At 44.9% G+C, this 12,812-nt stretch overlaps 1 protein-coding gene across 6 annotated transcripts in view; it reads left to right on the top strand.

Moving 5' to 3' along the window:
* The window catches only part of ZFAND6 (zinc finger AN1-type containing 6), a 215,585-nt gene that overhangs the window by 48,858 nt on the left and 153,915 nt on the right, over positions 1-12,812 (top strand). For all 6 annotated transcript variants that reach the window (XM_086957891.1, XM_086957889.1, XM_086957890.1 and 3 more), the window contains exon 2: positions 5,225-5,394. In XM_086957891.1, the coding sequence (XP_086814017.1) occupies positions 5,235-5,394 (160 nt within the window). In that variant the 5' untranslated portion in view covers positions 5,225-5,234. The remainder of the gene's footprint in view (positions 1-5,224; positions 5,395-12,812) is intronic.

The following is a 12,812-nucleotide window of genomic DNA, read 5'->3' as shown; positions in this document are numbered from 1 at the left end:
GTCCGCTCCTTATTGTGAGTGTCTAGCACCCTCTCGTGACTGCTTTTCAGTGTCGCGTTCACGTATGCTCAAAGGGTATCTATACTGCAAGCAATACCGGGGCTGTAAGCTCAAGAAGCTATTTCGAACCATTACCATTAAAGCGATCAGCGTCCATTTCGAGCGCCGTTCTTGCGGAAATGCGATGTTTGATGACGAAGCAAATGTTCCTACTTTAATATTAGTCACGTTTTTGGCTTGTGAGAAGAGCCATATCAAAGTTAATCTAACAGCACTGCCTTGCTTAGGGAGGGTTGGGCACACTTGCTTGGTGCCCTCAGATATTTTGTTCTAACTGGGGAGTATTTTTATTTTTTTGCTACTCTCTGGTTTGTGGGCTTTCTATGATTGTCTAACTAATTCTGAGCTGGTAGAGCAATGCATACCCTTCCCCACACCTCTACCCCATGCTTTTTACTCGCTCCATCTTGCTTCAAATCGAGGTTGTCTGTGAGGTCTTGGCCTCCGGTGTCGGTATGTACTTGAGTCATTTCCGTTTCTTGGTATCGGCAGAGAAATGCCTGTAATTATCCAGTGCGCTCTCACTCGTCAAACTCTGACCCCTTGATCGACCACCACTTCAACAGAAACGACACGGGTTCTTGAGTAATGGCAACAACTAAAGACTGCGAGATTACGCGGGAAATGCTCGTTTTCGTGCACTACAATAAGAAATGCAAAATTATTAAACCAAATTTTCTTGGTTGCATGAGACTAAGTATAAATCACGTTACCTACAGTAAACGGCTTCTATACAAGGCTGTGCTGGAAGAGGCCACTAGGTTACCCAATGCTGTTCCGAGCAGTTATCGCACGATGATTGAATCAAAGCGCGCGCACCGTCGGTAATAGTGCACTTGTGGAAAACTGCATGATGGCGTTTTAATGTCTGTCGTGTTCGCAGGTCATTCATGGTGTGTCTATATGAGGCCAGCCAGTGGGTCCCACATTCCACTTGGAGACGATATTCGGAGTTGTTGTGAGAGTTGCATGTGTGCAAGGCGATATCTGTTCGTACCCCGCAGGAGAAGCTCCCATTCACGGACAGTTTTCGCCATTATTTCTACATTAATGAATTCCGTGCTCAGCTGTGTGTGTGTGTGTCCGCTCCTTATTGTGAGTGTCTAGCACCCTCTAGTGACTGCTTTTCAGTGTCGCGTTCACGTATGCTCAAAGGGTATCTATACTGCAAGCAATACCGGGGCTGTAAGCTCAAGAAGCTATTTCGAACCATTACCATTAAAGCGATCAGCGTCCATTTCGAGCGCCGTTCTTGCGGAAATGCGATGTTTGAAGACGAAGCAAATGTTCCTACTTTAATGTTAGTCACGTTTTTGGCTTGCGAGAAGAGCCATATCAAAGTTAATCTAACGTAAGTGAAAATAAAATTACATGTCAAAGTTCACACAGTGAGAACATCAGCTGGGAATCAATCGGACAGAACAAAAAATAAGCACTGGCGTTGCCAATAGGTCTCGCAGTAGGAAAGTTGGAGCTATTGCTTTTCTAAATGACATTTTATATTTATATATCGTTATTGGCATTGTCAATAACAATATATAAATATAAAATGTTATTTACAAAACCAGCTTTTCTAAATGACATTTTATATTTATATATCGTTATTGGCATTGACAATAACAATATATAAATATAAAATGTTATTTACAAAACCAATAGCTCCAACTTTCCTACTGCGAGACCTATTGGCAACGCCAGTGCTTGTTTTATTTCCTCCTGCTTTCTTGAGTCTAAGTGGGTAGTGGCCATTTCCCTCAGCCTTCAGCACCTCAAATCTCTTACTAATTTGAAATTCCATGCATTAATAAAGATGTAGTCTATGGGGTATAATGGTTTGCCTACTACCTTAAATGTACCGCTTGCTGGCCGGTCTGACTCCATCCTTTCATTAACACAAATTAGGCACATTGAGCCCATAAAGTTGCCTAGGACCATATCTCTTGAGGCATGTCTAACCCCCCCCCCCCCTTCTCAGGAAAGCTGGCAGCATTTATCTTCTAGGACAACAGCAACTCTTTACATCTCTAATCAACTCTATATAGATCTAGTTTGTGATTGAAGTCACCTGCTAATATAAACGGGTCTCTCTGATAAACATCTGTTATATCCTTTTTGCCCTTGTTCAGTTCTGATTTATACTACTAATGTCCACCTCCCTGCATATAAACGTTTATGATGAGTATACCCTCATATTCCGGGTGGGAATCCAGAGGGAGCACACCACTAAAGGCAGGCAACATAGGCTGCATCATGTTTAGAGCAGCCCAGAGTTCATCACTTCCAATGGGAAGCCTTCTAGCCACCGGCTATAATACAGATTCCTCCTGATGCACTATCAGCATTTCAGTGTCCTCCTCTAAAAGAGGCACTTCCTCTGCACTGATAATGGCTTCATAATCAGATTATTCCTCTTGGTCAGAAAATTAATTTCCAGAATCTTGGACTTCGCCTTCTGCCTTAGATGCAGGGTCTGTCTCAGAACCATGACCAGAGGAAGATTCGAAAAGCACACTTGTGGATAGTCCTAATTCTTCCTAATAAAAGTAAAACAATGAATAATTCAACAATAACCAGCACTGTAAAATAAGTGAACTGTGGCTTTATCAAACAAAGTCAAACTACTAGCATATACTAATCTGGAAGGGAAAGTCCATCAATACCAAGCACACAAAGACTTGTATGCTCAAACAATACCACATACTTGCCAGAGACAGGAAGACTGATGATCAACTGCACCTACTCTACACAGCAAGCATCAAAGAAGTCCCAGTGGAAAGGGAAAGAACTACACATTTCACAAGACAGTATACAACATGTACAAATTAATACGTTACTTTGAAAGACAATCGCACAAAAAGCTAAAGCTTCGAACATTAGTACAGTAGTCAATTTGTTTTATACAAACAGGCCAAGGATACACATTTGAAGAAAATATTACAAAATGTGTTGCCTACCAAACCGCAAACTACAGATCTTTCAAAGCTGCACGCGCAAACAGGATTTATCGCCAAGACAAAGGAAACTATTGGCTCTACAATTGAAAAAAATAAAAATTAAAAGCGATAAAAAATAACAAAATATCAATCAAAAGGCACCGATATTCTCCCGAAAGGAGACATGATAAAGGCAAATAAGAAATTCCACCAGATGGAAGCAGACCTTACAATATATCAGTTGCGTCCCCTCCACTTAGTCCAAGGAGCGTCGCCCCTCTGCTTTTCAGCAGTAAAATAAAAATACAATGATGATAACCTTGCGTTTAAGTGTGCATGACTGTTTGGCTGGCTGTCTGCGGCCAGCTAAACAGTCATGTACACTTTGCATGTTCTCCACCCAGGCTACATTACAGCTTGGGTGGAGAACATGCCCAGGCTCCCAGTCCCTGGCTGTGCGCCGAACCTCGGTGCTTAGATCAAACACAATCCTGTTCTGGTCCGGTCGGGAGAGACGACGGAGAAAAGACGCAGCGAGGAGGTACGTTTAAAAAAAAAATGTTTTTTTAACCCCCTCCTTACCCACCCCTTTACCCCAAATCCGTGCCGACCATCACTGCCCCAGATACAGATCCCCCACCACATACATAGCTTTATTTCCAGGTAACTCAAGTGTTACCACCAATCCTGAGGCCCAACCAATTCTATAAAGACCAAAGACTAAAAAAAAATCTGTTCTCAGAGAGCGGACTACCCAAGGAGAGGTACCCTTGACCAACTGTACGTTGCCATATAAAATCCCTAGTGTATATTGGGCTTCCATCACTGGCCACCCAAGAGGTTATGTTGTTCTAAAAAAAATCCAATCTGCCTTCCAGGAGGGAACGGGGGGCAAAAAAAAAGGTCCTGGGCGCTCCCCATCAAAATGCAATACCTGGTGGGCTTACATCTCCCAGAAGGTAGCTCGGCCTAAAAAGAGCCCATCTGCCCTTCGGAGAGGGGCAGAATACACAAATAAATGTGGTGGCGAAAAATAGATTAGAATTGCCCCCAAGGGGAGCGATCCTTGCGTAAGGGGTTGCTTCCCGCAATTTCATATTAACATTTCAGCCAGGCATCGAAGAATTGACTTTTGCTAATAAGAGGCATGTCCCTTCTAAAGCCAGTCACCGAAGAATTGACTTTGTTCAAGGGGCATATCCCTCCTTGTAAACAAAAATCCTCCGAGCCCACAATCACATTGCAGATGCATGCAGCATAGAGAGGGGAACAGCCACTTATGAGAACTAAAGTCCTTGCATAGATGTCCTCTGCACTGGTGTCCACAGTCATGGTCAGTAATATCAATGGGGGCATTACGCTTCCATACATTATTTCCTCCCACATACCACTCATTTCATAAGTGGTTAGGAAATGCACATTGAACCACATTACACAACAGACATGGTTGAGGCACACGTGGTTCTTGCAGCTGATGCACATGCTCCATGGACACTATATGAAGTTGCCAGCAAATCCACATATTGTGTGCACTGAGCTTGGCAGCTCGGCTTCTGTGGTTTGGAATTCAAGTCAGGCATGATGATGCATTAACGTAGCTCAGGAGGGCAATCCTATAAAGTTGCTATGCTGCAGTGTTTGAAACATTTTGTCTACTTGTATCTTGAAAGCATGTTTTGTGCCCTTCATTGCCTCTTTTGAAGACATTTTGCAATGCCTTTTGCAATTGCTTGAAGTGCACTTGAGTTATCAACTTCTCAAAGTACACTTATAATCAGTTTACCTAAGACCAGAAAAAATCCATCCCTCTTAGGTTTCCATTTATATATGCTTCTCTGGAAATACTCTACTTAACCTACCATTTTAGAGCCCCCCATCCCCACCCACCCACCATCCTGCGCACATGGAAGCAAAATACTAAGCCACTTTAGCTACTGCCACTGTTAACTTGAGAATCAGAATGTAGATTGCTTTCTTAATTTTGATAGTCTTTGTGTAGTGTTAGTGAGATTAAGCAAAGACACTGTTGTTGCAATAAAGCCAGGTGTCAAGCCATTCACACATGGTTTAATCTTCTGTCTAGAGTAGGCCATAACATGTTTGGAGTGAGTAGGGTGCTGAACAAGTAGACCTTGTTTGTTGAACAAGTTCAAGGTAGTGGTAAGAGTTCAGAGAGGGGAGGGAAACACTGTTTACGAACATTTATTGTGTTAATTCTCTTGAACTCGCAGGTGTCAGCAGATGAATATGGCGCAGGAAACGAACCCCGGGCAGGCACCAATGCTATGCTCCACGGGCTGCGGGTTTTATGGAAACCCGCGGACGAACGGTATGTGCTCTGTGTGTTACAAGGAACATCTCCAGCGCCAGAATGGGAGTAGTGGCAGGATCAGCCCGGCAAGTGAGTACTTTTATCAGCATCCCCTCACTCCCAAGCGCAATCCTGAGGTGTCCATGTTTGTTAGTTACTTTGCATTCTGCTGCTTGCGTCTTTGGGTGGCTGTGTTTCTACCTACCTGTGAATTTTGAAGAGACATTTAGGGGAACTATCGGTCTTAGCTACCATGGTAAGACATGCACATTGTAAATTGCAAAGTCAAATTGTGAATGAACACCAAAGCCAGCTCATGTCTTTGGGGGACCTTTTAACTTGTGGGGCCTAATCTAGGAATCTCATTATCTGTCTTTAATCTATTCTATTACAGTGAAGACATCTATTAAAACATGCATTTTGCAGAAACCTTGCCTGTCTGTGTCATGGGAGACCCCATTGATGTACACTAAGCGTTTCGGCACATCCACAGGCTAACCTGTCATAGGGAGAAACCGCTCCTGCCCACACCAAAGCCCATTGTTCCTCCTGTGGGAAGCCATCAACGCCGTCTCCTCGTCGTGCTTCAACATCCTGCGCATGCTACGCAAGATCTTCCGGTGGATCCCCACCGAGACCAGGAGGACAGTCACCCAGGCCCTCGTCACCAGCCGTCTGGACTACGGCAACACCCTCTACGCCGGAACCACCGCCAAACTCCAGAAGAGACTCCAGCGGATCCAGAACGCCTCAGCACGACTCATCCTGGACATCCCCCGTCGCAGCCACATCTCCGGACACCTGAGAGATCTGCACTGGCTCCCGGTCAACAAGAGAATCACCTTCCGTCTCCTCACCCACGCACACAAAGCACTACACAGCCAAGGCCCAGGATACCTCAACAGCCACCTCAACTTCTACGCTCCCAAACGCCAGCTTCGTTCGACCAGCCACGCCCTCGCCGCCGTCCCCCGCATCCGCAGAACCACCACAGGGGGACGGTCCTTCTCCTACCTCGCCGCCAAGACTTGGAACTCCCTCCCCACCCACCTCCGCCTGACCCAGGACCACCTCGCCTTCAGGAAGCAACTCAAGACCTGGTTGTTCGAGCAGTAGCAGATCCTCCCCCCCCCCCCCCCCCCCCCCCCCCCCCCCCCAGCGCCTTGAGACCCTCTGGGTAAGTAGTGCACTATATAAATTCAATGATTGATTGATTGATCAAGCTACCAGGTGACCGTTTTATACTTGCAGTAAGGCTTCGAGGCTTTAGACAAGCAAGGCTTTGAGGCTTTAGACAAGCAAAAGGTAACTATTCTGGTATGCCTTTTCTGTAATAGGCAACATTTGCTGTTACCATTACATTTAATTTAATTTAATTATTAAAAAATGTCCTTGAAATATTTCTCTAGCGGTTTCCTAAGCGGCGATCACATTTCTTAAACTAAATATTGTATTCAATGCTTTCTGTGGAATAAGAAACGCTGCGAAAGTGAAAAAAGCTTTGAGGCACTAGTTACTGTAAGGGCATTCTAACATTAAATATCACATGTTCTACTTTTAAATATCACACACTGCCTTAATAGGTTACTTAGGAGCGACCTCTAAACATTAACAAGGAGGGTTTTAAGCTTGTCAGAGTTGTTAATTTTGACAGGCCAAATTTGCAGTTTAAACCTGTAGCCCTGTACTACACATGGCAGGCCTGCAGTCATATCTGGTCAGCCACTGCATTGGGCCGTACAATGTGTGCATAGCTGCCAAGTTTTGTGATTGTCTATGTGTGACTTTTCTGTAGTTTCGTTGTACGTATGAGTGATACTCTACTGCCAAATGTCACACTTTCTCATGAGTAAAACCAAGGACCTAAAAAGCATGTTGCCAAATTGAAGAAACAAAATTGGAAAATTTAAAGAACCTTTCTTATTGATCGACTTATCATTCCTGATGCATACATTTAACAAGAGCCATATTCGTATCGTTGTTTAAGCTATAATGGTGCCCTACATGTAATAGTCTTACCTTTATACTGCAAAACCGCAATTTGATTTCTTTCTTAGCTAACCCATAACAACTTTGCTAGCTGATTAATTCCGGTCCAGCAACATAACATAAGTACCATAATCGTGCCTCTTTATCTGTGTTTACTTTCATGAATGTAGCGGTATGTTTTTTCCTGGAAAACGTGCAGCGGGTGGGGTGTTTAATAAGAAATCAGCCACAGTGCTGGACTTGCTTGTGCTAAGGAAGTTGGTGATAGGAGTCGGTAGAACTCGTAGATTTCTGCGAGCAGTGGAGTTTTGGTATGTCGCACTGATTTTTAGCATTGGGAGCCAGTTCCATGCTGTAACAATCGGCACATATGGCACCACACAGCGTGTCGGAGGACGCTCAATTTGATTTTCTACTGCAGCTTTCTCAGCACGGAAGGTAGCGACCTGCCACAACTGCCCATGTTGAGAAAACATGCAGGAGGTGCTCTAGCGCTCAAAACTCTCACTAGGGGAGACAAATTCTGGCTCACCGACTTAACGTTGGTGATCCGCGTGTGCAGAAAAACTCCACAACACTGTGGTTGGTGTAGTTTTGCCGGAACTCTATGCTTCATGCGAAGTGGTTAAAACTCTATCAGCTGAGTTGAATTTTTTGCCCACCCCCAGTTTGTTGCCAGAGCCAGCCTTCGTCTCTGTGTGCTGCCAGTGCTTCTCTATTGTCATAAGCAAGTTAGGGACTGTCTTCCCCTCAGGCCCAGACTTGGTGGAGGGCTGAGATAGGCACTCTGGACTGGCCTCCCCTGGAAAGGATGCCTGGTCACAGTGCTCTCTGTTCTCTTGACACAGGCTGCAGCACTGGGGGCCAGAACATGAACAGCACTAGATGATGGCCCAGTTGGAATAATGTTACAATTGCAATTTCATTAAGGGAAAGAACTGCCAGACCCAGGCTTAGATCTCTATAGCAATGCACCTCTCATCGGCTTGGCCCACACTGCACAGGCTGCTGTGAAGTGAACCACCACCCCATCACTTAATCCGATTCAGCGCCTCGTTAAACATTATAGGAAGTAGCTTGCTGATAATGTGTGACACAGCATTTTGGTGCAGTGATGCAGACACTAGCATAAAAAATGCGTTATTCTGATGGGCAGTGTGTGGTACTTGACAGGCCTGTGTGTGCTGCAGTCCACTGGTGACATTTAACGATTAGGTACAAGGGGACACTTTAGGTACCCTATACTAGAGGCATATTGGTAAGTTAAATATGCCAATCAGGAGAATATCAATTTTGCTATGTTGGAAGGAGAAGCACACGCACTTTACCACTGGTTAGCAAGATTAAAGTGCACAGAGTTCTATAGCCAACAAAAGGGCAAAACCAGATGCAGTGAACCTGCAGAATGGGCAAATTTCTAACAAATGATGATGCGGAAACTGAACTAGGAAACAATGTAGGCCCTAAAGATCAGATAAGACTGCAAAATCCAGGTTACTAGTTAGTATACCATTGGCATCCCAAAGAGTTTGAATTGCCCATGGTTTTTGAACTGGCTGGTAACCTTTTTTTCTATTATAAATCCCATTAACAGAGGAGTAGAAAGCCCTGCAAAGTGTGAGCCTCACTGTTTGCCAAGCAAATCCTGCTTTGCTGATTACTTGGTGTAACCTGCTTCTCCAGCATAAGGTCCTCTGAGAATGTTGTCCTGTAGCTTCATTATGTCGCTCAATACCAGGCAAATGCTTGCGGTAATGAATTCAGTCTCATTTCTTCCATTTTCAGGTAATTCTCTTTTTAGCCATCAGGCAAAGAAATGTTTAGAATGAAGAGCTGAGACTGGCAGCGTTGGCTGTGAAGGAAAAAGAAGGTTCTACAAATCCCAGTACAGGCAGCGAGACTCATTGCTATTTTCGGTAGAAGGTTCAATCTCCTCACAGGCTCTACCATCTGCAGCAGCACGGTTAAAGGTATCTCTAGCACCAGCAACGTGGTGCAGAGAACAAGTCTACAATCTACTAATAAAGCAGGGAGACACCATCAAACTGTCGACTAGGACGACTTCTTCCCCTTACTACTTTTTCTTTGCATGTCGGGGGATGAACTATAGCACTGCTTTAAGAAGAGTGACAACCACAAGCAAAATGTGGTTGCTGACTAGTGTGAAAAAATTGGTACCCAAGGCAACTCCTCCATCTATTCAACACCACTATTGTCAACCCTTTATATGTCTGATGTGCACACCTTCACAGCCTTGTTTGTTCACAAGCAAGCAATAGAACCAGTGCTGCCCCCACGTGGAGAAACACTTTTAATCAGTATACTTCCTGATTCAAAAGGCGGGCCAAAGGAGCTCAGGACTATTTTAGATCTTGGAACAGTCAAGAAGTGCCTCAGGAAGGCATTTCTAATCTTTGTGTTGCATTAAATATTTCCTCATCACATACTAGGGGCTGGAGGTGGTATGCAGACATGCTGATTCTTATTCCCCCTGTCCAGTCACAGAGTAACACAGGAAATGTGTCTGTAATGAAGTTGGCCATGCAGCTTACCAGTTTTCATTGCACCCCTTCGGCCTGACGTTGGCACGTGGTAAGTTCTGAAAATGTATGGCAATGATGACGAAGTCCATCTTCGTCATCAGAAAGTATTATCCATACTTAGTTAATTCGTTGATAAAGTCTCACACCGGTAAAGTGACAACACAAGTGTACAACTGTTTCACTGTTGGGCCATTTAGATTTGCAAATCACCAACACTAGTTCCATATTATTTGAGAGCGATACTGTATGCGGCACAAGGAGAATTGTTTTCTTCAGAAGAGTTATCAATCTGGTAGCAGTGACAGCTCATAAAAACCCCAAAGCTGAGATCAAGGCAAATATCTTCCTACTGGGTTCAATGACTTTCAGCATTTTTATTGTTCCAAAGGCATGATTGCATGTAAGACTGCTTCAACCCTGCGTAGTAGATTGGAAGGTACAAAAACTGGGATGATAAACTTCAGCTTTCAATAGCAGTGAAACAGTCTCCATTGTGGTGCAATAGGTAGAACCTGCTACAAGGTGTTCTGCTCTTGCAAAATCTACCTTTTCAGATTACTAATTCCCATAGCTGCTGAAGCTTTGACAATCTCGGGCAACAATGATTCTCTTTGCCCACGAATGGCCCAGACAGTGGTGCTTTCACTACAGCGGTCTCTAAAACCATACAGGAGGGTTCATTGCCAGCTTGACCTGTTACCCAGATGTGAGTCCGCTGTTTCCAACTGCCATCTCTGAATTTGCCCCCTTCCCCTATGCTTATGACCTCCTAAATCGAGGTCACTTCTATTTGGCCATATTTAAAGAAAGCGAGGAGGGAATCCATGGGACTGTTTCATTTAAGTGGACGAGGTTTCGCTTATATTAGTAGCCGCAAGAGTAAAGAATCCGGTCACATGCCAGAAGGAAGTGATCTTCCCTGTCACCTAAAAATACGTAGTTGCAAGGGGAATGGTTCTGCCCCCTGGTTCAATGACACATTGAAAAACTTGAAGCAGGGCTGTAAACAAGCTGAAAGAAGGTGGAGGCGGGAATACGAGGAAGCATCTAGGGAGGTATAAAAAAACAAAGTTTTGGAATATAAGAGTCTGATTAAGAAATCTAAGGCAGAATAATATTCCTCCTTGATTTGTAATTCCACTAATTGCTCCAGGATCATCTTTAATATATTGAACAGCTTTACCAACCCCGAGTGCTCCAGGAATGCGATTGTTCCGTCCCAAGAACTTTGTGAGAACCTTGCCAAATTCTTTAAAGAGAAAATTGAGCAAATTATTGAGGATTTGGAGGTTCTCCTGAGTCTGATTTCTCTCATGACGCTAGACCTGGGTCACCGGTGGACAGGACTGTCGAGCCAGCCGGGGTACCGAAGGAATTATTACTTGAGTTCCCACTCTTCACGGAAGAGGCATTTAGTGGGCTAACCAGGTGGATTTCCTCTGGGTCTCCTTTGGACCCTGTGCCACATAAAATTTGGAAGGAATATGAAGATGAATTATTTCCGTCACTCCGCCTAATTTGCAATCAATCTCTTGCTACTGGTATCATTCCAGCCCAGTGGAAATGGGCGGTGATATCTCCTTTGCTGAAAAAGCCCTCTTTAGACCCGGATTGTTCCAAAAATTACAGACCCATTTCCTTACTGCCTTTTCCAGCCAAGATTGTCGAGCGTCTGGTTAGTACCACTCTCTCCAAACACCTGGAACATCATCAATTATTAGATGATGATCAATTCGGTTTCCGGCCAGCTCAAGGGACCGAAACTGCCTTGGTCACCGCCATGGATGAGCTTCAGAGGCGTGCAGATAGGAGGCAGGCAGCGTTTCTAATCCTGCTAGATATGTCTGCAGCCTTCGATGCGGTCAACCACAAGATCTTGTTGAATCGGTTATCTGAGGCTGGGGTGAGAGGTAGCGCTTTGATGTGGTTTCGATCATTTCTGCAGGATAGGCAGCAGGTGGTGTCTTTGCCCCCCTTTCAATCGGCCTTCACTCAGGTACCTCACGGGGTCCCTCAGGGCTCAGCAATTAGTCCCATACTTTTTAATTTGTATCTTAGACCTTTGATCTCGCTCATTAAAACCTATAACATCAGGATTGCAAACTATGCTGACGACACGCAGATGATTCCCTCATTTGAGGGAGAGGATTCAACATCTGTGGAGGTTTTCCACAACTGTGTGCGTGATACATCACGACGGCTAAAGGATAACTCCCTTCAGTTTAATGCTGGGAAGACGAAGGTGCTCTTTAGCGCCGGGAATAAGATCCCCCGTCCGTTTCCAGATAACTTTTGGCCTCCTGAAACCGGGACCAAAGTATGGCCTGTGGACTCAGTCCGTAATTTAGGGGTCATGCTAGATCAAAGGATCAGTATGGAGACTCATGTAAAAAAACGACTGCCTGTTGCTTTCCCATCTTACGCTCCCTGAGGAAAGTCTTGCCACTTTTACCATCTCAGGCTCGTGCTCAAGTGGTAAGGTGTACAATCCTCAGCAGGCTGGACTATTGCAATGCCCTTTTGCTGGGGTCCCCTGAGTTTTTGTTGGACTGGCTCCAAAGGATCCAATCAGCGGCCGCCAGGTTGGCTCTGGGGCTTCCTAGAAGAGCACATAGGCCGACCACCCTTGCGAAACTGCATTGGCTACCTATGAGGCAGAGGATGCAATTTAAGGCCCTCTGCCTAGTCTTTAGGGCTCTCCATGGATCCGGCCCTGCCTCCCTGCAATCGAAATTTGTCTGGTACACTCCAACTAGGCTGCTTCGATCATCTGCGACCAAGTTGGTGAAGGTACCTAGATTCAGGAAGGTCCGAGCAGGGGGCAGATCCTTTGAGGTGGCTGCTGCCAAACTCTGGAATCTGCTCCCGCTCGAGATTAGGCAAATAACGGAACTTCTTCTGTTTAGGAGAACGATCAAAACATGGCTGTTTCCCAAAGCAACTCCTTGACAGGTCATGCTCCACCTGTTACTCGTC

This window comes from Lissotriton vulgaris, chromosome 2_1, assembly GCF_964263255.1.
Source record: "Lissotriton vulgaris chromosome 2_1, aLisVul1.2, whole genome shotgun sequence".
NCBI lineage: Eukaryota > Metazoa > Chordata > Amphibia > Caudata > Salamandridae > Lissotriton > Lissotriton vulgaris.
Note: the sequence above shows the minus strand (reverse complement) of the source record. Positions and strands in the feature narration are given on the sequence as shown.